The following is a 22,832-nucleotide window of genomic DNA, read 5'->3' as shown; positions in this document are numbered from 1 at the left end:
GCTTCCTTTCCTTACATCATCTCTTTTCTATCTCTTCCCTCCATCCTCCCTCCATCACAGTATCCCATTGTCTCTGTGAGGATTTCACCATCTATCTCTCCTTCCACAGTAATTGAATGCTTGATCCATGCAACACGTCCTCCTGGTTCTCAATGAGCCCCTCTCTCTTCCGTCCATCCCCATATGGACACTAAGAGGGTAGCCAATTCTCATAGACATTTATTACAGGCCATTTCTCCACACAGACGAATCTACAGTGGACTTCTCAAAACAGATGATGTCATTAATCAAAAACAAATGCAGTACTGAGTGTGACCGTTAGAGGGAGTAGTGGAAATATGATACTGGCAGTGGATAATTAATTGATGCTGATGATTGTAGAATGTAGATAGCATTGATAAACAGATGCACATGTAGACAAATCAAATTAAAATAAAATAAAATGTTATTTGTCACATGCTTCATAAACAACAGGTGTAGACTAACATTGAAATGCTTACTGACGGGCCCTTCCCAATAATGCAGAGAGATAAAAATGAGAAGTAACAAGGAATAAATACACAATTCGAGAGGAGAGGTGTTCATATCCAGGTCAAAGGTGGTTGTCAGTCTTCATGGGACACAGCTTACCGGATCCCATTTTCATAGCTGTCAGAGAGAGAAAGAAGCATTTGCTATAATCAATTGTTGTAATCAAAGCATTTGCTGTAATCAAATGTAGTTAAATTAAAGACGAAACAGATGACTCACTAGGATTTAAGGGTAATGGCCAAGTTATCGTTGCTCATTGTGTATTTATTATTACTTGTATTATTACGTGTTATTGGGAAGGGCCCGTAAGTACTCATTCCACTGTTAGTCTACACTTGTTGTTTACGAAGAATGTGACAAATACAATACAATTTGATTTGATAATGTTGCATAGTTTAGATAGTGAAGTTACGGGACCCACACATGAAGCTGTGGAACCAGATCTCTGAGCGATCCACCAGACAGGAGATCCATTCATGCAGGGTCACCTTACTGTTCTTGTTATGGTCACACGACCTGTATGCAGAGAATAAACATACACAATACCACATAAAAGATTACTGTAGCTCTGTTGGAATAACATTTATAGATCACTTTGACACCTTTTGGAAACGGAAGATGCTCTACAGGAATGACGGAGTCCATCCAAATCATCTTGACCCCTGGAATCTGTTCACACATTTCAAGGCTGCGTTGAGACAATGACTTATCAATGACCCAAGCCCAGCTCAGATAATCCCTACCATTGTGTCGTTGTTGTAATGCTGCAGCAAATGTACATTATCCCAGGGGTGTTGGCAGTCACAATGTAAGTAACCTAATTTATGTCCCTCTAACTCCCCTGAATGCCTCTGTCGATCCTACAGCTATTGTATACAGTAATCGTGTGCCTATGAACCAGAGTTATACTGTTAGCACTGAGGAGGTTTGCCCCACTGTGCAGCTCACCCTGCACTATCAGCTCAAACATAAATAACATTGTCATGTATACTGCTGATAGGCTTCCCAGTAAAGCAATACAAACAATCTAGCATCCCAGAAAAGTGCTAAAAATAGCCCACATTAACATACTGTAGCCTAAGAAACAATGTTCATGGCACTAATAACTTGCTAGTAACAGACGACATTCATATTCTGACTATCTCTGAAACTCACTTAAATAATACATTTTTTATTTATTTCACCTTTATTTAACCAGGTAGGCTAGTTGAGAATGAGTTGTCATTTACAACTGCGACCTGGCCAAGATAAAGCAAAGCAGTGCGACACAAACAACACAGAGTTACACATGGAATAAACAAGTGTACAGTCAATAACACAATAGAGAAAAAATAAAGTCTATATACAGTTTGTGCAAATGGCATGAGGAGGTAATGCAATAAATAAGTAGTAGTAGTAAGTAATTAATTGCTTCGCCATAGTAGCGAAGCAATTACAATTTAGCAAAATAACACTGAAGTGATAGATGGTGATGTTCAAGTAGAAATACTGGTGTGCAAAAGAGCAGAAAAGTAAATAAAAACAATATGGGGATAAAGTAGGTAGATTGGGTTGGCTATTTACAGATGGGCTATGTACAGCTGCAGCAATCGGTTAGCTGATGTTTAAAGTTAATGAGGGAAATACAAGTCTCCAGTTTCAGCGATTTTTGCAATTCGTTACAGTCATTGGCAGCAGAGAACTGGAAGGAAAGGCGGCCAAAGGAGGTGTTGGCTTTGGGGATGACCAGTGAGATATACCTGCTGGAGCGCTTGCTACGGGTGGGTGTTGTTATGGTGACCAGTGAGCTGAGATAAGGCGGAGCTTTACCTAGCATAGACTTATAGCCACGCTCAAGGTACTAAACGATATCATAACCGCCATTGATAAAAGACAGTACTGTGCAGCCGTCTTCATCGACCTGGCCAAGGCTTTCGACTCTGTCAATCACCATATTCTTATCGGCAGACTCAGTAGCCTCGGTTTTTCTAATGACTGCCTTGCCTGGTTCACCAACTACTTCGCAGACAGAGTTCAGTGTGTCAAATCGGAGGGCATATTGTCCGGTCCTCTGGCAGTCTCTATGGGGGTACCACAGGGTTCAATTCTCGGGCCGACTCTTTTCTCTGTATATATCAATGATGTTGCTCTTGCTGCGGGCAATTCCCTGATCCACCTCTACGCAGACGACACCATTCTGTATACTTCTGGCCCTTCCTTGGACACTGTGCTATCTAACCTCCAAACGAGCTTCAATGCCATACAACACTCCTTCCGTGGCCTCCAACTGCTCTTAAACGCTAGTAAAACCAAATGCATGCTTTTCAACCGGTCGCTGCCTGCACCCGCACGCCCGACTAGCATCACCACCCTGGATGGTTCCGACCTAGAATATGTGGACATCTATAAGTACCTAGGTGTCTGGCTAGACTGCAAACTCTCCTTCCAGACTCATATCAAACATCTCCAATCCAAAATCAAATCTAGAGTCGGCTTTCTATTTCGCAACAAAGCCTCCTTCACTCACGCCGCCAAACTTACCCTAGTAAAACTGACTATCCTACCGATCCTCGACTTCGGCGATGTCATCTACAAAATAGCTTCCAATACTCTACTCAGCAAACTGGATGCAGTTTATCACAGTGCCATCCGTTTTGTTACTAAAGCACCTTATACCACCCACCACTGCGACCTGTATGCTCTAGTCGGCTGGCCCTCGCTACATGTTCGTCGTCAGACCCACTGGCTCCAGGTCATCTACAAGGCTATGCTAGGTAAAGCGCCCCCTTATCTCAGTTCACTGGTCACGATGGCAACACCTACCCGTAGCACGCGCTCCAGCAGGTGTATCTCACTGATCATCCCTAAAGCCAAAACCTCATTTGGCCGCCTTTCCTTCCAGTTCTCTGCTGCCTGCGACTGGAACGAATTGCAAAAATCTCTGAAGTTGGAGACTTTTATCTCCCTCAACAACTTTAAACATCTGCTATCTGAGCAGCTAACCGATCGCTGCAGCTGTACATAGTCCATCGGTATATAGCCCACCCAATTTACCTACCTCATCCCCATACTGTTTTTATTTATTTACTTTTCTGCTCTTTTGCATACCAGTATCTCTACTTGCACATGATCATCTGATGATTTATCACCCCAGTGTTAATCTGCTAAATTGTAATTATTCGCTCCTATGGCCTATTTATTGCCTACCTCCTCATGCCTTTTGCACACATTGTATATAGATTCTCTTTTTTTTTCTTTTTCCCCCCTACTATGTTATTGACTTGTTTATTGTTTACTCCATGTGTAACTCTGTGTTGTTGTCTGTTCACACTGCTTTATCTTGGCCAGGTCGCAGTTGCAAATGAGAACTTGTTCTCAACTAGCCTTTATTTATTATTATTTTTTTTTATGACCTGGAGCCAGTGTGCAGCGAGGGCCAGCCGACTAGAGCATACAGGTCGCAGTGGTGGGTGGTATAAGGGGCGTTGGTGACAAAACGGATGGCACTGTGATAGACTGCATCCAGTTTGCTGAGTAGAGTATTGGCTATTTTGTAAATGACATCGCCAAAGTCGAGGATCGGTAGGATAGTCAGTTTTACGAGGGTATGTTTGGCGCCGTGAGTGAAAGAGGCTTTGTTGAGAAATCGGAAGCCGATTCTAGATTTAATTTTGGATTGGAGATGTTTAATATGAGTCTGGAAGGAGAGTTTACAGTGATGATGATACAGTTGTAGCAATACATGGTTATAAAAAATACAGAAATGCCAATAGGGGCGGTGTTGCAGACTATATTCAGAACCACATTCCTGTAAAGCTTAGAGAGGATCTACCGTTAAATACTGTTGAAGTAATATGGCTACAGGTTCACCTGCCTCACCTAAAGCCCATTCTTGTGGGAAGATGCTATAGACCACCAAATTCTAACAGTTAGTGTCTGGATAATATTTGTGAAATGCTTGATAATGTATGTGATATCAACAGAGAGATATATTTTCTGAGTGACCTTAACGTTGACTGGCTTTCATCAAACTGTCCACTCAAAAAAAAGCTTCAAACTGTAACCAGTGCCTGCAACCTGGTTCAGGTTTTCAATCAACCTACCAGGGTATTTACAAACAGCACAGGAATGAAATCATCAACATGTATTGATCACATCTTTTCTAATGCTGCAGAAATTTGCTTTAAAGTTATCCAAATCCATCAGATGTAGTGATCACAATATAGTAGCCATATCTAGGAAAACCAAAGTTCAAAAGGCTGGGCCTAATATAGTATATAAGAGGTCATACAATATGTTTTATGGCTTTACACCCCCTGCTATATTGTAGATAAATAGTTACCTATCTAACAGAACACAGAGGGTGTTCTTTAATGGAAGCCTCGCCAACATAATCCAGGTAGAATCAGGAATTCCCCAGGGCAGCTGTCTAGGCTCTGTACCTTTTTCAATATTTACTTATAACATTGAGTAAAGCCAGTGTTTCTATATATGCGGATGACTCTATACTTTACACGTCAGCTACCACAGCGAGTGAATTTACTGCAACACTTAACAAAGAGGTGCAGTCAGTTTCAGAATGGGTGGCAAAAAAATAAGTTATATATTTCAAAAACTAAAAGCATTCCATTTGGAAAAACAATTTACCAAACCCTAAACCTCAACTAAATCTTGCAATGAATACTGTGGAAATTAAGCAAGTTGAGGTGACTAAACTGCTTGGAGTAAACCTGGATTGTAAACAATCATGGTCAAAACATGTTGATGAAACAGTAGCTAAGATGGGGAGAAGTCTGTCCATAATAAAGCATTGCTCTGCCTTCTTAACAACACTATCAACAAGACAGGTCCTACAGGCCCTAGTTTTGTCGCACCTGGACTACTGTCCAGTTGTGTGGTCAGGTGCCACAAAGAGGGACTTAGGAAAATTACAATTGGCTCTGCAGTATAGAAAATGCTGTCATAATGCTGTGCTGATAAACATTTACAATACATGTTTAACTTAATTTAAGATGGCTCTTAAATATACACAGTGACCTAACATTAATAACATGCATGTCAATCTCTTATGGCTCAAAGTGAAGAAATATTGACTTCATCACTGCTTGTTTTTGTAAAAAGTATTAACATGCTGAATGCACCGAGGTGTCTGTTTAAACTACTAGCACACAGCTCAGACACCCATGCATACCCCACAAGACATACCACCAGAGGTCTCTTCACAATCCCAAAGTCCAGAACAGACTATGGGAGGCACACAGTACTACATAGAGCCATGGCTGCATGGAACTCTATTCCACATCAGGTAACTGATGCAAGCAATAGAATCAGATTTCAAAAACAGATAAAAATACATAGTGGACAGCGGGGACTGTGAAGAGACGCTCACACAGGCACAGACACACGCATACACATGATAACACACACACTCTACACACACGCACACATGGATTTTGTATTGTAGATATGCGGTAGTAGAGTAGTGGCCTGAAGGCACACGCTTAATATGTTGTGAAAAGTGGTATGAAATGTAATGTATATAACTGCCTTTATGTTGCTGCACCCCAGGAAGAGTAGCTGCTGCCTTAGATCCTTAATAAATACAAATACACACAAACAAACATATACTATTGCAAATACACACACACACACACACACACACACACACACACACACACACACACACACACACACACACACACACACACACACACACACACACACACACACACACACACACACACACACACACACACACACACACACACACACACACACACACACACACACATGCATGCACACACGCAGACACACACACAAACACAAAGAACTTATGCAAACAAACACATCTGCATACAATATGAACAGACTGACATTTGTCTTCACCCACACAGAAACATTATCTTTGAAGGGTACCATTTCCATTTGTGCTAATCCACACACAGCGGGAAGCACAGTGGGTAATAAACATTATCATTGCTGGGAATAGGTTGACATTGAGCCAGCCAGCCCCACTCCCACAAAACCTGTCACTGCAGACTGGCAACACACACCAGCTTTACGACTGAGGCGGGAGAGGGGTGGAGAGAGAGAGGATAGACTTAGTAGGGAGGAAAGAGAGGGATGAGGACATGGGGTATGGAGGAGAGAGTGTTAGAGGGATGGATGAGATAGAGAGGAGAGTGTGATGAGTGGGGAGGTGGGTTGGCTGAGTAGTAGAGGGAGAGGGGCGGCTCACAGGAAGGGGGTTGGCACAGAGGATGTCTGCTGAGGATGGGGTGCAGAGAGAACATGCGGATGGGAGGTGCAACATGGAATGGGGGCGATTGACATTTTAATCCTTTACACTAAGGAAATCATTTGACCTTCTCTTTACAAATAGGTCATTGCCCCCAATTTCAAATTTTTCCATAACATTCTCAAATTATCAGTTGAATTTGAATTAATTTCCTGTATTGACTGAGATTAAAGGATGTTGACAGTTGGCAACTGATAAAGACAGGGATAAACATAATGGGATTTGGACATGTCATCATTTGTATGTGGTGCATAGAGGACAAGAAAGATTAAGTGTAAGTGTGTATTCAGAGTGGGGCTCACTGGAAGAAGGAGGTAGCACAGTGCTCTAGAGGCATTCTTTTGTAGCGTAGCTTCCTCAGGTCTTTCCGGCTCAGCTTTCCATCCTTGTTCTTGTCCAGCAGGCCAAACCTCCGCTATACAATTCAGGAGAGAGAGGAGACATCGAAGCAGAGGAATATTGAATGACAACAATGAGCTATTCACCCAGCACTCCTAATGCCAATTTACCTAAAAGGAGGATGGACAGAGTCTAGAGAGGGAGGAAGGAGGACAAAGCTGGGTTAAAGATGTGGTTAGTTGAATAGATAAAGGGAGGGCTAGAGGTCAGGAAGGCAGGAATGAGGATATAATATTACCACCCAGTTATCTTTCTTATTGAATCATTTAGTGATTATTGACAGTCTATTTATACTGGGGTTCCTGAATGCTCCCTCATTCTGAGTAGTGGAAGACCACACAATAAGCTACACAGGAGCTTTTTAACCTTAAATGACATCTGCTCCCGGTAACTGTAACAATTTCACACCACAACACAAATCAAAGTGCTCTTCATGCTCCTCAAGTTAGTTCATGATAAGTGTAATTAGGTGCGGTAGATCTTGCGGACACTGCAGCCCTCCAGGACCAGAGTAGCCCAGCCCTATTCCTCTGTCTTGTCTGTTACCTGGGCTAGTTGGGAGCGCTGGGCGTGGCTCAGGCAGCTCTGAGGCGGGGCGTAGGGGGCGTAGGTCTCTCCCATGCGACTCAATAGGAGGAACCAGTCCATGAGGCGGTATGGGAACTGGCCATACTCCTCCTCTGTACAGTTTGCCTTGGAAACTTGGAAACAAATATAATCAAGCATGAAGTGGAACCTGGTCTTGAAGAAGACGTATTATGTAGGTATAGTACTGCAGTACTGTGTGTGTTTGTGAGTCCTACCCAGACAAGGCCCTTTATGAGCCAGTCCAATGTGACGTCTCTTGCGGCAGGCTTCTCTATGCAGCAGACACTCGTTCCCATAGGTCTTTCCCAGAACACTGCACACTGGTGCCCCCTGCCTGCACACATAGGTCATTACAAGCACAATGACATACTGTAGTGCAAGGCACCTTTCTTTATCACTTGAATACAACTTAATTACGTTTGTGGTGTGGCCCTACCGTGGGCAGGTCTTAGGACACACACACTTTGGGAAGAGGACTCCGTTGTCCTGCACCACCTGGCACCAGGAGCCCATTGGACTGTGACACTTCAGAAGCTCACATAGTAGGACTTGCATATGGATAGATGGATAAATGGAGAGGGAGGGAGGAAGGGAGGGAGGTGGAAGAGACTTCATGCTTTGAACATAAAATCAGTCGATACAGAACTACAATGGGGTTATTTGCAGTCTAAACAAACAAGGTCAATGTGTTTTAAACATCAAATTTCACTATAAATGTGTGCAAATGTTAAAAGATATGTTTATTTGGGGGAATTAAAACCATTTACTTGTTTTACAAAAGGTTAATAAAAGAGAAAGTGTTACTGCTTGACAGACAGTGCCTCTTTGCTAACATTACCAATTTGGCGCTTTTAGGGTTAATGATGGCAGACTTACAGTTGAAGTCGGAAGTTTACATACACTTAGGTTGGTGTCATTAAGACTCGTTTTTCAACCACTTCATAAACTATAGTTTTGGTAAGTCGGTTAGAACATGCATGACACAAGTAATTTTTCCAACAATTGTTTACAGACAGATTATTTCACTATATCACAATTCCAGTGGGTCAGAAGTTTACATACACTAAGTTGACTGTGCCTTTAATAAACAGCTTGGAAAATTCCAGAAAATCATGTTATGGCTTTAGAAGCTTCTGATAGGCTAATTGATATAATTTGAGTCAATTGGAGGTGTACCTGTGAATGTATTTCAATGCCTACCTTCAAACTCAGTGCCTCTTTGCTTGACAACATGGGAAAATCAAAAAAAATCAGCCAAGACTTCAGAAAACAAATTGTAGACCACCACCAGTCAGGTTTATCATTGGGAGCAATTTCCAAATGCCTGAAGGTACCACGTTCATCTGTACAAACAAAAGTACGCAAGTATAAACACCATGGGACTACGCAGCCGTCATACTGCTCAGGAAGGAAACGCGTTCTGTCTCCTAGAGATGAACGTACTTTGGTGCGAAAAGTGCAAATCAATCCCAGAACAACAGCAAAGGACCTTGTGAAGATGTTGGATTAAACAGGTACAAAAGTATCTATATCCACAGTAAAACGAGTCCTATATCGACATAACCTGAAAGGCCGCTCAGCAAGGAAGAAGCCACTGCTGCTAGGGACAAAGATCGTACTTTTTGGAGAAATTTCCTCTGGTCTGATGAAACCAAAATAGAACTGTTTGGCCATAATGACCATTGTTATGTTTGGAGGAAAAAGGGGAGGCTTGCAAGCCGAAGAACACCATCCCAACCGTGAAGCACGGGGGTGGCAGCATCATGTTGCGGGGGTGCTTTGCTGCAGGAGGGACTGGTGCACTTCACAAAATAGATGGCATCATGAGGCAGGAAAATTATGTGAATTTATTGAAGCAACATCTCAAGACATCAGTCAGGAAGTTAAAGCTTGGTCGCAAATGGGTCTTCCAAATGGACAATGACCCCAAGCATACTTCCAAAGTTGTGGCAAAATGGCTTAAGGACAACACAGTCAAGGTATTGGAGTGGCCAGCACAAAGCCCAGACTTCAATCCTCTAGAAAATGTGTGGGCAGAACTGAAAAAGCGTGTGCGAGCAAGGAGGCCTACAAACCTGACTCAGTTACACCAGCTCTGTCAGGAGGAATGAGCCAAAATTCACACAACTTATTGTGGGAAGCTTGTGGAAGGCCACTCAAAACGTTTGACCCAAGTTAAACAATTCAAAGGCAATGCTACTAAATACTAATTGAGTGTATGTAAACTTCTGACCCACCTGGAATGTGATGAAATAAATAAAAGCTGAAATAAATCATTCTCTCTACTATTATTCCGACATTTCACATTCTTAAAATAAAGTGTTGATCCTAACTGACCTAAGACAGGGAATTTTTACTCTGAATAAATGTCAGGAATTGTGAAAAACTGAGTTTAAATGTATTTGCCAAAGGTGTATGTAAACTTTCGACTTCAACTGTATCTCACCTGGGTCCACTCTACCCAGATATGGTCTCAGACTGCTCTCAGCCTGCCATTGTTTGCGCTGGGCTCTGCCTCCCTGAAACACATAGAATTCGGCAGCAAAAAGAGACAGACCAGTCTGTTATCAGTTTGTAACATGGAATAAACCTTGAACATGTGTTTGTCTTTTAATGCTGTGTTCTTTTGAAAATGCTGTACTAGTACAGCATATTGTTTGACACTATATAAACGAGTCATCCCGCAGTGTTTGTGATTATACCCTGATGAAGACAGCTTGGCTGTCGAAACGTTGGATATGTCACGTTCCTGACCTGTTTTCCTTGTTTTTGTATTTGTTTGGTGTGGTCAGGGCGTGAGTTGGGGTGGGCATTCTATGTTATGTGTTTCTATGTTGGGTTCATGGTTAATTAGCCTGATATGGTTCTCAATCAGGGGCAGGTGTTTTACGTTTCCTCTGATTGAGAACCATATTTAGGTAGGCTGTTCACACTGTTTGTTTGTGGGTGATTGTTCCTGTGTCTGTGTATGTCGCACCACACGGGACTGTTTCGTTTTCGTTCTTGTATGTGTTCGTTCCTGTTAGTGCGTTATGTTCTCTAGTTCAGGTTTGTTCACATCGTTTGTTGTTTTGTATAGTTTGTCAGTATTCTCCGTTTCGTCTTGTTTAAATAAATGTCATCATGTATTCCACCTACGCTGCATTTTGGTCCGATCCTTCTCGCCTCTCCTCATCCGAGGAGGAGGAAGAAATAGACGAACGTTACAGGATATTACATTTTTGCATCTGAGCTCCTAGAGTGTGCGGCTCTCCTTTATTTTTAAGTGTTCTACTCCGCTAGCCAGCACCTCGCCTAAATAGGTGTGCGTTTCTTCTTCTTCTAGAAGGGCCTATCCACTCAACATGAGTAGACAACTTAACTGCTCTGTTTTGTATACAGACTTTTGTGTTGAATTATATTTTGGGTGGTTGGGTTCTTAGACAAATAACAGCCAAGCAACAGTCAGAACCTCTCCCAAATTTTCAGATTTATCTTCAACCATGATAAATCTGTACATGCCTGACAGTCTGCCACTGATAGCAAATAATTTCAAGCCAATTCAAGTCCTTTCACTGTTCATATTGAAGCTATGTTAATCGATGACTTGTCTCCTCTATAACCTCTGTAGTGTATGAAACCCTGACTGGCATAGAACAGCCCCCACTGCAAGGGGGGATGCTCCAAACCCACCAAATCCCCATTATCCTCAATCCACTACTATGGTCTTTGTAGTCTGAGCCAGACCCACATCTGCCCTGAATGCACCTGATGAGAAACAGGTGCATTCCCACTGGGCACACACTGGTTGAATCAACATTGTTTCCACGTCATTTCAATGAAATTACGTTGAAATAATGTGGAATGCACGTTGACGTCTGTGCCCAGTGGGTTGTGACCCAAAATACTGGGGCCTCAGCTCCTTTAGCTCCTTCAGCTCCCAAAGCCCAATTGTTTCATTAGTCCATTGTTGATATAGTCCCAAAATGTTTTGCATGTCAGCAATCAAGTTTTCAAGATATATCACTTTCAAAATACAGAAATACTGCTGGCATGATGCATTTAGCATCATATGATTTCTGTATTTTGAAAGTGATATATCTTGAAAACTTGATTGCTGACATGCAAAATATATTTTTACTATATTAACATTGGACTAATTACACAAATACCAAAAGCTAGTTTTGGGTGGAGTTTTCCTTTAACATGAATTTATTGCCTAACAACTCCAACTCAAATCCATCTCAATAACAAACAGAGGAATGTTGATTTATCTCCAACTCATTCCAACATGTGGGAAAATTTCTCAATGTGTATGCTACATGAAAGGTTGTCCTATTTCAGTAAAGACCTACCATTTTTCCTTCAGTTGTTTTGACATACCAAGTGATTTCCTCAGCTATACACACACTTTTACCAGGTGCCTGGCTGGATATAAAAGTATGCGTTGACGTCTATGAACATTCTTCAAGGTATAAAAGTCCCAACTTTCCGTCCTACTTGGGACGTATTTAACGAGATCAAAAATGTAGAACGTTGCAGATAGATATATAATGAATAGAGCTGACAACATTCACTATTCGACATGACAGACCATAGACTGTGACAGACAAACAATTATATCTGTTCTACAATCTTCTGTAACATTTCTGTCTGAACCTTCTGTAACATTGCACTCTCCCGAACAGGTCCCAGCCTCCTAATGTAATGAGGAGAAAGGTTATACTCACCATGGCCAGGTCAGGGTGAAAAGCCAGGGCCAGCAGGTAGAGCAGGTTCATAGTCAGGCTGAACGCGAGAGAAGAGAGTTGCTAACAGTCCTGCAGGAGAAATAAACCAAACAGAACTATTTCAGTGACATGGCCAATTTATGTATACTACTTGTTTATCAAATGAATTAAATAAAACAATTTCCTTTCATATGATTCACTGTAAAATAACCCTTACGGAAGAGTGAAAGAGAAATATAACTTTGAGATTGTCAATATATGCTTGGACAACATACACATATTTTCTTATTTGGTGTAATTTCCCTCCATTATTCACCAGTCATTCCAATAATCCAGAAAAAAACAACGAGGCTCAGTCAAAAGAAAGCAATAATTTCCAATTACTGTGCTGTAGGAGACAGATTGAGTTACATGGACAGGAGGACATTAGCCATCAACAGAGGAAGTCATTATATGGAACAAGTCATTTTCCCAGACAGCTTCAGAAATCTTACCAGAGTTTCGCTTGCTTCTATCCTCTATTGCTATTCCGCTTGCTGTTCTGCGTCTTGCCAGCTACATATCTTTCCCTCTCCTTTACACCCGTTCCTTAAAGGTATCTGTTTTTAAGTTCTGCTGCCTAAACTTTCTCCCTCCTTTTATTTGATCTCCTATTCTTACAATCCTGCCTTATCTGCCCCTCCTCTCCCCTCCTTTCTACCTCCTCCTCTTAATCTTCAGTTTACAATAGCCCCCTGTTTATAGGCCACATCAGCAGACCAAAATACTCAGAGAAAATATGCACCTTCAGTCAGTCAATCAGTCAATCACTCAATTAGATGAAAACAGAAAATGCAATTCAGACAGACAGTAGGTGTTGTGAGTGTTTATTAGGGGGTTTGATTTGACTTATGATGTAAAGAGAGAGAGAGAGAGATGTATTGGCTGAATCCATGTGTGCTCTGGCCTGTAAATGTATGTGTCTGTGATGGACTGCCAGCCTCAATGAGAACCAGTTCCCCTTTCCTAATAGCCGCGGGAAGTAAAGGTGCTGAGAGTGCTGCAGCAAAAACCAGAAAAATCTGAAGAATAAAACAATTACTAGTATTAGCGGACCGTGATACTGTAGCCGTCTGATACAACAGGTGTAGTAGACAAACAGCGAAATGCTTACACTTCCCAACAATGCAGAGAAAGAAAACAGAGAAATAATAGAAAAGTAATAACACGTAATAATAAATACAATACACAATGAGTAACGATAACTTTGGTATATACAGGGGGTACTAGTATTGAGTCTATGTGTAGGGGTACGAGGTAATTGATGTAGATATGTACAGTTGGAGTCAGAAGTTTACATACACCTTAGCCAAATTCATTTAAACTCAGTTTTTTACAATTGCTGACATTTAATCCTATTTAAAAATCCCTGTCTTAGGTCAGTTAGGATCACCACTTTATTTTAAGAATGTGAAATGTTGGAATAATAGTAGAGAGAATTATTTATTTCAGCTTTTATTTCTTTCATCACATTCCCAGTGGGTCAGAGGTTTACATACACTCAATTAGTATTTGGTAGCATTGCCTTTAAATTGTTTAACTTGGGTCAAACATTTCGGGTAGCCTTCCACAAGCTTCCCACAATAAGGTGGGTGAATTTTGGCCCATTCCTCCTGACAGAGCTGGTGTAACTGAGTCAGGTTTGTAGGCCTCCTTGCTCGCACACGCTTTTTCAGTTCTGCCCACACATTTTCTATAGGGTTGAGGTCAGGGCTTTGTGATGGCCACTCCAATACCTTGACTGTGTTGTCCTTAAGCCATTTTGCCACAACTTTGGAAGTATGCTTGGGGTATTTGTCCAGTTGGAGGAACCATTTGCGACCAAGCTTTAACTTCCTGACTGATGTCTTGAGATGTTGCTTCAATAAATTCACATAATTTTCCTGCCTCATGATGCCATCTATTTTGTGAAGTACACCAGTCCCTCCTGCAGCAAAGCACCCCCACAACATGATGCTGCCACCCCCGTGCTTCACGGTTTGGATGGTGTTCTTCGGCTTGCAAGCCTTCCCCATTTTCCTCCAAACATAACAATGGTCATTATGGCCAAACAGTTCTATTTTTGTTTCATCAGACCAGAGGAAATTTCTCCAAAAAGTACGATCTTTGTCCCCATGTGCAGTTGCAAACCGTAGTCTGGCTTTTTTTATGTCGGTTTTGGAGCAGTGGCTTCTTCCTTGCTGAGCGGCCTTTCAGGTTATGTCGATATAGGACTCGTTTTACTGTGGATATAGATACTTTTGTACCTGTTTAATCCAGCATCTTCACAAGGTACTTTGCTGTTGTTCTGGGATTGATTTTCACTTTTCGCACCAAAATACGTTCATCTCTAGGAGACAGAACGCGTCTCCTTCTTGAGCGGTATGATGGCTGTGTGGTCCCATGGTGTTTAAACTTGCGTACTATTGTTTGTACAGATGAACGTGGTACCTTCAGGAGTTTGGAAATTGCTCCCAAGGATGAACCAGACTTATGGAGGTCTACACTTATTTTTCTGAGGCCGTGGCTGATTTCTTTGGATTTTCCCATGATGTCAAGCAAAGAGGCACTGAGTTTGAAGGTAGGCCTTGAAATACATCCACAGGTACACCTCCAATTGACTCAAATAATGTCAATTAGCTTATCAGAAGCTTCTAAAGCTGTGACATCATTTTCTGGAATTTTCCAAGATGTTTATTAAAGACACAGTCAACTTAGTGTATGTAAACTTCTGACCCACTGGAATTGTGATACAGTGAATTATAAATTAAATAATCTGTCTGTAAACAATTGTTGGAAAAATACTTGTGTCATGCACAAAGTAGATGTCCTAACCGACTTTCCAAAACTATAGTTTATTAACAAGACATTTGTGGAGTGGTTGAAAAACGAGTTTTAATGACTCCAACCTAAGTGTATGTAAACTTCCGACTTCAACTGTACATACAACTAGGAATAGAATGACTAGGCAACAGGATAGATAAAAAACAGTAGCAGCAGCATATGTGAGGAGTCAAAAAAGTTAGTGCAAATAGGGTCAATGCAGATACTCCAAGAAGCTATTTGGTTAACTATTTAACTAACTATTTAGCAGTCTTATGGCTTGAGGGTAGAAACTGTTCAGGGTCCTGTTGGTTCCAGACTTGGTGCATCGGTACAGCTTGCTGTGCGGCAGCAGAGAGTACAGTCTATGATTTGGGTGGCTGGAGTCTTTTCATTTTAGGGCCTTCCTCTGACAGCTCCTGGTATAGAGGTCCTGGGAGTGTTGTAATCACAATGGACAAACATATGATGCCCCTAGCAATTGCTTTTCTCAGTTTTCAGAGAAACTTCTAGGTATGAGCATCCAATATTTTCCTCAGTCCTTATAAAGGGACACACTTTACACAGTTTGTTGGGGGCTGAAGATAGTGAGATGGGGAGATGACTGACTGACTAGGGGGCGATGTCAGGAGAAGCTTAACACTGTCACCTAGTGGTCATTGTGATGCATGACCACTATACAGATTTTATTAGACATATCATTACATGAATAACTTGGTTTATTGTACTGTACATGATCCCACAACAGAACCTACATTTTTATGATTGTATTTTCTATTTGAATGTAAGTTCTTCCCTTCGTTTATTGGTTGGAAACGTTTAGACCAGAGAGCTCTCAGGTTTCTCACTAGATTAAAATGTCATGAAGAGAAGCTTCCCTTCACATGGATGATCATCAAAGGGGATTTGAGAGGTAACTGCTAAGAGTGGAACGAAAACATGCACTTTTATCCCTCTGATAATTGTTCAGTGTACGTGTATTGATGTGAGAAGAGAAGGAGTCATATACTGTGTATGTGTGTGTGTGTGTGTCTGTGTGTGCGAGTGAGAGAGAGCGAGCTAGAGAGAAAGAGAGAAGGTGGGGGGTGGGGACCATGGTAGGGACGTATACAGGAACGTTTGAGATTATTTATGTGCAGAAATGATCCAACCCCCTATTTTCATTATGTTTTTTATGCAAATGTTTTACATACCTTACTCTCTGATAACACATGTGCCTGCCTTACTGTATATCCCATACGTGCGTAAAAGCTCATACTAGTGAGCGTGCACATTTACACTGAGGGCAGGATGAAAATATGACAGCTGACGTCAGTGTCAACAGCGCTAATGAGAATGACTGAGGTCGAAGCTTGGGAAGGCAGAAAAACATGAATCATGACTCCTGTCGATCACGTGGACTAGTTATTCAAATTGGGAAAGATATGCAACATTTCTAACGGCTTTTACTTTTGTTAAAGAACCGTCCAAATGGGGGTTCTACTAAAATGAAATAATTTGCATCACTTGTTATCTCACACGTTGAGATTAGAGATGTTGCCAAGCCATAGAGTACCACAACATGAGTCATTATTTTTTAAATATTTTTTAAATTTAACTAGGCAAGTCAGTTAAGAACAAATTCTTAATTACAATGACAGCCTACCGGGGAACACTGCCTTGTTCAGGGGCAATTTTTTTTTTTTTTACCCTGTCAGCTTGGGGATTTGATCCAGATACCTTTTGGTTACTGGCCCAACACTCTAACCACTAGGCTACCTGCCACCCAAAATATTGCCCATGAATAATATTACTCTGAGTATTTTGGTAATAATATTTTGGTAATAATACTCATAATACTCATAAAACCTAGTGGTCAAACAGGGAAATGGTTCCAATCATTTTACCACACTCATTTTTCCCATAGGGGATTTTAGAAACACTAAAATAATGGCTGTGTTTTGTGTAGACTTACCCTGGCGTGATGTTTTGATAACCGTGTGAATCTCTCTTGGACAAGGTGACTTTTATCAATATATTCACCTGTATTTACCCCCCCCAAAATTAAAAGCTGATTAGCTGCTAATGTGGCTATCATAAAGAACTACAAATGCCATGATGATCGGTTCGAGACTGCTGAATCAAGGCAAAGGTTAGAATCTCTGGATTAATTATCTAATGTTAGCTAAATGTAGTAATGAATAAATTGGCAACATTTCTTCAAATGGACAATTCTGTAAACTGTTTTGTTCAAATTTTACATTCACACAATACCTGTTAGCAAAGGTGTCAGCTAGAGATCATGTGCAGGAGCTTGCAGGGATTTGTAGTTTTGCATGTCTACTTTGATATCAATTAGCATTTTCAAATCTGAGAGTAAATAGAGCTGAGTATATTGATAAAAGTAATCTTGTCCAAGAGAGAAGTACATGGTTATCAAAACGTCATGCCATGGTAAGCCTACACGAAACACAGACATTATTTTAAGTGTTTCTGAAATATCTTATGGGAAATATTAAAGATGGAAAAACGATTGGAACCATTTCCCTGTTTGACTGCTAGGTTTTATGGGTATTATGACACCTCCGCCGCGGGACTCTATTGAGGTCCAGGTGACGTCTGAACGCTCCGCCCATCGAGTAGAAGAGGATGCTGGAATGATAAAGCATCATGCATCTAATCTCCTTTGAGAATTCCGCTGAACTGTTTTCTGATGGACGTTTGAATTATTTGACGGCACGGACACGTGGATATGTATGACTGTTGCTTCCGAACATCATTCGACGTTATCATTACATTGTATCGGTGTTGACACGATAATGCTGTAGTTTGCGTTTGTCATGACTAAAGTGCAACTAACCTCGTCCCCAGGCCATTGCGCCGAAAAGCGGAAGTGTCTGGGGACGAGTTTATAGCGAAACCTGGGGTTATTTCCAAGGTTCTTTACATTAGGCATATTTCAGTAATTGAATTGTAACCACATTTCAACGTCAAGACTCAAGATAATGTTTTCTTGATCAACAAGAATTCGGTTTAATTCTCTTTCTGCCATTTTTTGTTGTTGCGTTTTCCACTTATTGTTCAAATTCTAAAGAAAACTGTTCTTACATAGAGAAACAAACTTGGCGATGGTGATACCAAGAGGATAACTTCAACTTCAGGACAGCCACTGCCTTCATCTGACACTTGCCTTCCTTGGACCGTGGACCCTAGGAAACCTGACTGAATAACTTCATAATTCTGTTCTTCCAGGTAGGAGTCCATTTTACTTTAAAAAAAAGTTTATCACTATACTAATTCAAAATGTACCATTTGTACTACTCTGTAGTACTTTTCTTTATCCATGGTATTCTGAGCGCATGTCACCTGTGTGATAGGGAAAGAGGAGATACCGTGTATAAATATACAATATTTACATGATAACCACAATAACATGTCAATAACAGAAGTCATTACTCAGGGTAATCATTTGAGTCCTTCTGTAGAAGAGTAAGGAATATAAAGTACAATACATGGATTACTTGTAAATTATTTTATGTAATATTTTCTAGAATGGGCATAGAATCAGAACTTGACTCATTGCAATGGCTCAAATGGTTGTTCTCTGTCTCTCATCACTGTTGTGTTTAGTCACTGGTATATTTAAGCAATAAGCACGAGGGGGTACAGGTATATGGCTAATATACCATGGCTAAGGGCTGTTCTTATGCACGCAACACAAAGTGCATGGATACAGCCCTTAGCCGTGGTATATTGGCCGTATACCATAAACCCCCTAGGTGCCTTATTGCTCGTATAAACTGGTTGCTAAAGTAATTAGAACAGTACAAATATGTTTTGTCATACTTGTGGTATATACCACGACTTTCAGCTAATTAGCATTCAATGCTCAAACCACCCAGTTTATTATTAGGCAATAAGGCCAGAGGAGGTGTGGTATATGGCCAGTATACCACGGCTAAAGGCTGTTCTTATGTATGACGCAACGTGGAGTGCCTGGATACAGCCCTTAGCCATGCATGGTATATTAGCCATATATCACAAACCCCCAAGGTGCCTTATTGCTATTATAAACTGGTTAACAACATAATTAGAGTAGTAAAAATAAATGTTTTGTCATACTCGTGGTATACAGTCTGATATACCACAGCTGTCAGCCAATCAGCATTCAGGGCTCGAACCACCCAGTATATAATTAGAGGTAGTCTTCTGGGTCGTGCCATGATTCATAACTCATGTCAACCTAGTGTGCTCTCTCATCCATCCAGAGGTGGGCCATTCTAAATTAAAAATAATTCCACCTATAGGCTAAATGTAAAGACCAGATTAAATTAAGAATAGTCCGATGGGTGAGAATATTATCAAGTGCTTGTCAAATTGTGAATGAGAGACTGATAAAATTGCGCCGTAGAAGAAGGCAGATGTTTTACGTGTCCCCAACCGATTGTGTTTTTTTATTCGTTTATTTGGGATGTTTGTAACTTATTTTTTTACTTATTTTGTACATAATGTTGCCGCTACCGTCTCTTATGACCGAAAATAACTAATGGAGGGACTGCGATTACTCACCATGGACTGGCAGAATCCTTTTTTTCCTTTAACGAGTCTGACGAGCCCGACGCGAATGATATACTACTTTCTCGGCAACAGGCCCAGAGGGCAGGCTGCCTTCTGAGAATTCATAGGCGATCGAATAAACCCCCACTTCCTTCCATTCTGCTGGCAAACGTGCAATCTTTGGAGAATAAAATCGATGACCTATGCGGAAGATTAAACTACCAACGGGACATTCAAAACTGTAATATCTTATGCCTCACGGAGTCATGGCTGAACAGCTACACTATCAACATACAGCTGGCTGGTTGTACGCTGTACCTGCAGGATAGAACAGCGGCGTCTGGTAAGACAAGAGGCGGCGGACTATGTATTTTTGTAAATAACAACTGGTGCACAATATCTAAGGAAGTCTCGAGCTATTGCTCGCCTGAGGTAGAGTATCTCATGATAAACTGTAGACCACACTATCTACCTAGAGAGTTTTCATCTGTATTTTTCGTAGCTGTTTACATACCACCACAGTCAGAGGCTGGCACTAACACAGCACTGAATGAGCTGTATTCCGCCATAAGCAAACAAGATGACGCTCACCCAGAGGCGGCGCTCCCTCCAGTTGGAAAATCTGACCATAATTCTATCCTCTTGCTTACAAGCAAAAATGTAAGCAGGAAGCACCAGTGACTAGATCAATAAAAAAGTGGTCGGATGAAGCAGATGCTAAGCTACAGGACTGTTTTGCTTGCACAGACTGGAATATGTTCTGGGATTCCTCCGATGGCATTGAGGGGTACACCACATCAGTCATTGGCTTCATCAATAAGTGCATTGATGATGTTGTCGCCACAGCGACCATACGTACATACCCCAACCAGAAGCCATGGATTACAGGCAACATCCACACTGAGCTAAAGGCTAAAGCTGCAGCTTTCAAGGAGCAGGACTCGTACCCGGAATCTTATAAGAAATCCCACTATGCCCTCCGACGAACCATCAAACAGGCAAAGTGTCAATAAAGGACTAAGATCGAATCGTACTACACCGACTCTGATGCTCGTCGGATGTGGCAGGGCTTGCAAACCATGACAGACTATGAGGGGAAGCACAGCCGAGAGCTGCCCAGTGACACAAGCCTACCAGACGAGCTAAACTACTATGCTCGCTTCGAGGCAAATGGCACTGACACATGCATGAGAGCACCAGCTGTTCCGGAAGACTGTGTGATCATGCTCTCCGCAGCCAATGTGAGTAAGACCTTTAAAGAGGTCAGCATTCACAAGGATTACCAGGACGTGTACTGCGAGCATGAGCTGACCAACTGGCCACTGACATTTTCAACCTCTCCCTGTCCAAGTCTGTAATACCAACGTTTTAATCAGACCACCATAGTGCCTGTGCCCAAGAACACTAAGGTAACCTGCCTAAATGACTACTGACCCATAGCACTCACATCTGTAGCCATGAAGTGCTTTGAAAGGCTGGTCATGGCTCACATCACACCATTATCCCAGTAACCCTAGACCCACTCCAATTTGCATACCGCCCCAACAGATCCACAGATGCAATCTCTATTGCATTCCACACTGCCCTTTCCCACCTGGACTAAAGGAACACCTATGTGAGAATGCTATTCATTGACTACAGCTCAGCGTTAAACACCATAGTGCCCTCAAAGCTCATCACTAAGCTAAGGACCCTGGGACTAAACACCTCCCTCTGCAACTGGATTCAGGACTTCCTGACGGACCGCCCCCAGGTGGTAAGGGTAGGTAACAACACATCCGCCACACTGATCCTCAACACTGGAGCTCCTCAGGGGTGCGTGCTCAGTCCCGTCCTGTGCTCCCTGTTCACTCATGACTGCATGGCCAGGCACGACTCCAATACCATCATTAAGTTTGCCGATGACACAACAGTGGTAGTCCTGATCAAAGACAACGATGAGACAGGCTATAGGCAGGAGGTCAGAGACTTGACCGTGTGGTGCCAGGACAACAACCTCTCCCTCAATGTGATCAAGACAAAGGAAATGATTGTGGACTACAGGACGGTGCTGCATTGGAGCAGGTTGAGAGCTTCAAGTTCCTTGGTGTCCACATCACCAACAAACTAACATGGTCCAAGTACACCAAGACAGTCATGAAGAGGGCACGACAAAACCTATTCCCCCTCAGGAGACTGAAAATATTTGGCATGGGTCCTCAGAAACTTTTGAGGATCTATAGCTGCACCATCGAGAGCATCCTGACTGGTTGCATCACTGCCTGGTATGGCAACTGCTCGGCCTCCGACCGCAAGGTGCTACAGAGGGTAGTGCGAACGGCTCAGTACATCACTGGGGCCAATCTTCCTGCCATCCAGGACCTCTATACCAGGCGGTGTCAGAGGAAGGCCCTGAAAAATGTCAAAGCCTCCAGCCACCCTAGTCATAGACTGTTCTCTCTGTTACCGCACGGCAAGCGGTACCGGAGCATCAAGTCTAGGTCAAGAGGCTTCTAAACAGCTTCTATCCCCCCAAGTCATAAGACTGCCTGAACACCTAATCAAATGGCTACCCAGACTATTTGCATTGCCCCCCCCCCCCCCCCCTCTTTTACACCGCTGCTACGCTCTGTTGTTATCATCAATGCATAGTCACTTCAATAACTCTACCTACGTGTACATATTACCTCAACTAACCGGTGCCCCCGCACATTGACTCTGTACCGGTACCCCCCTGTATATAGTCTCGCTATTGTTATTTTACTGCTGTACTTTAATTACTTGTTACTTTTATTTTTTATACTTATCTGTATTTTTTTAAACTGCACTGTTGTTTATGGGCTCGTAAGTAAGCATTTCACTGTAAAGTCTACACCTGTTGTATTCGGCGCATGTGACTAATACAATTTGATTTGATGAAGTCTGTGCAGCGGTGGTGGTCGGTGCCTTTTAAGATGATTTTCTTTATGAGC

General features: G+C 41.9%; 2 protein-coding genes across 2 annotated transcripts in view; one reads left to right on the top strand and one right to left on the bottom strand.

Moving 5' to 3' along the window:
* Positions 1-201: 201 nt before the first annotated feature.
* Positions 202-13,127, bottom strand: LOC139562292 (SPARC-like). The gene is made up of 9 exons (XM_071379869.1): positions 12,999-13,127; positions 12,505-12,594; positions 10,242-10,314; positions 8,232-8,343; positions 8,011-8,129; positions 7,754-7,908; positions 7,111-7,223; positions 953-1,047; positions 202-648 (listed from the first exon to the last, which is right to left on the bottom strand). Exons 2-9 carry the CDS (start codon positions 12,553-12,555, stop codon positions 593-595), a joined length of 774 nt encoding a protein of 257 aa, XP_071235970.1. The 5' UTR covers positions 12,556-12,594; positions 12,999-13,127; the 3' UTR covers positions 202-592.
* A 4,844-nt stretch (positions 13,128-17,971) lies between these two features.
* LOC139562726 (uncharacterized) overlaps positions 17,972-22,832 on the top strand; it is a 35,153-nt gene continuing 30,292 nt past the window's right edge. The window contains exon 1 of the mRNA XM_071380693.1: positions 17,972-18,576. The gene's annotated coding sequence lies outside the window, so the exon portion shown is untranslated. The remainder of the gene's footprint in view (positions 18,577-22,832) is intronic.

This window comes from Salvelinus alpinus, chromosome 32 (assembly GCF_045679555.1).
Source record: "Salvelinus alpinus chromosome 32, SLU_Salpinus.1, whole genome shotgun sequence".
In the NCBI taxonomy this organism is placed as follows: domain Eukaryota; kingdom Metazoa; phylum Chordata; class Actinopteri; order Salmoniformes; family Salmonidae; genus Salvelinus; species Salvelinus alpinus.
The sequence above is the reverse complement of the archived record's forward strand: the minus strand, read 5'-3'. Positions and strand labels throughout refer to the sequence as shown.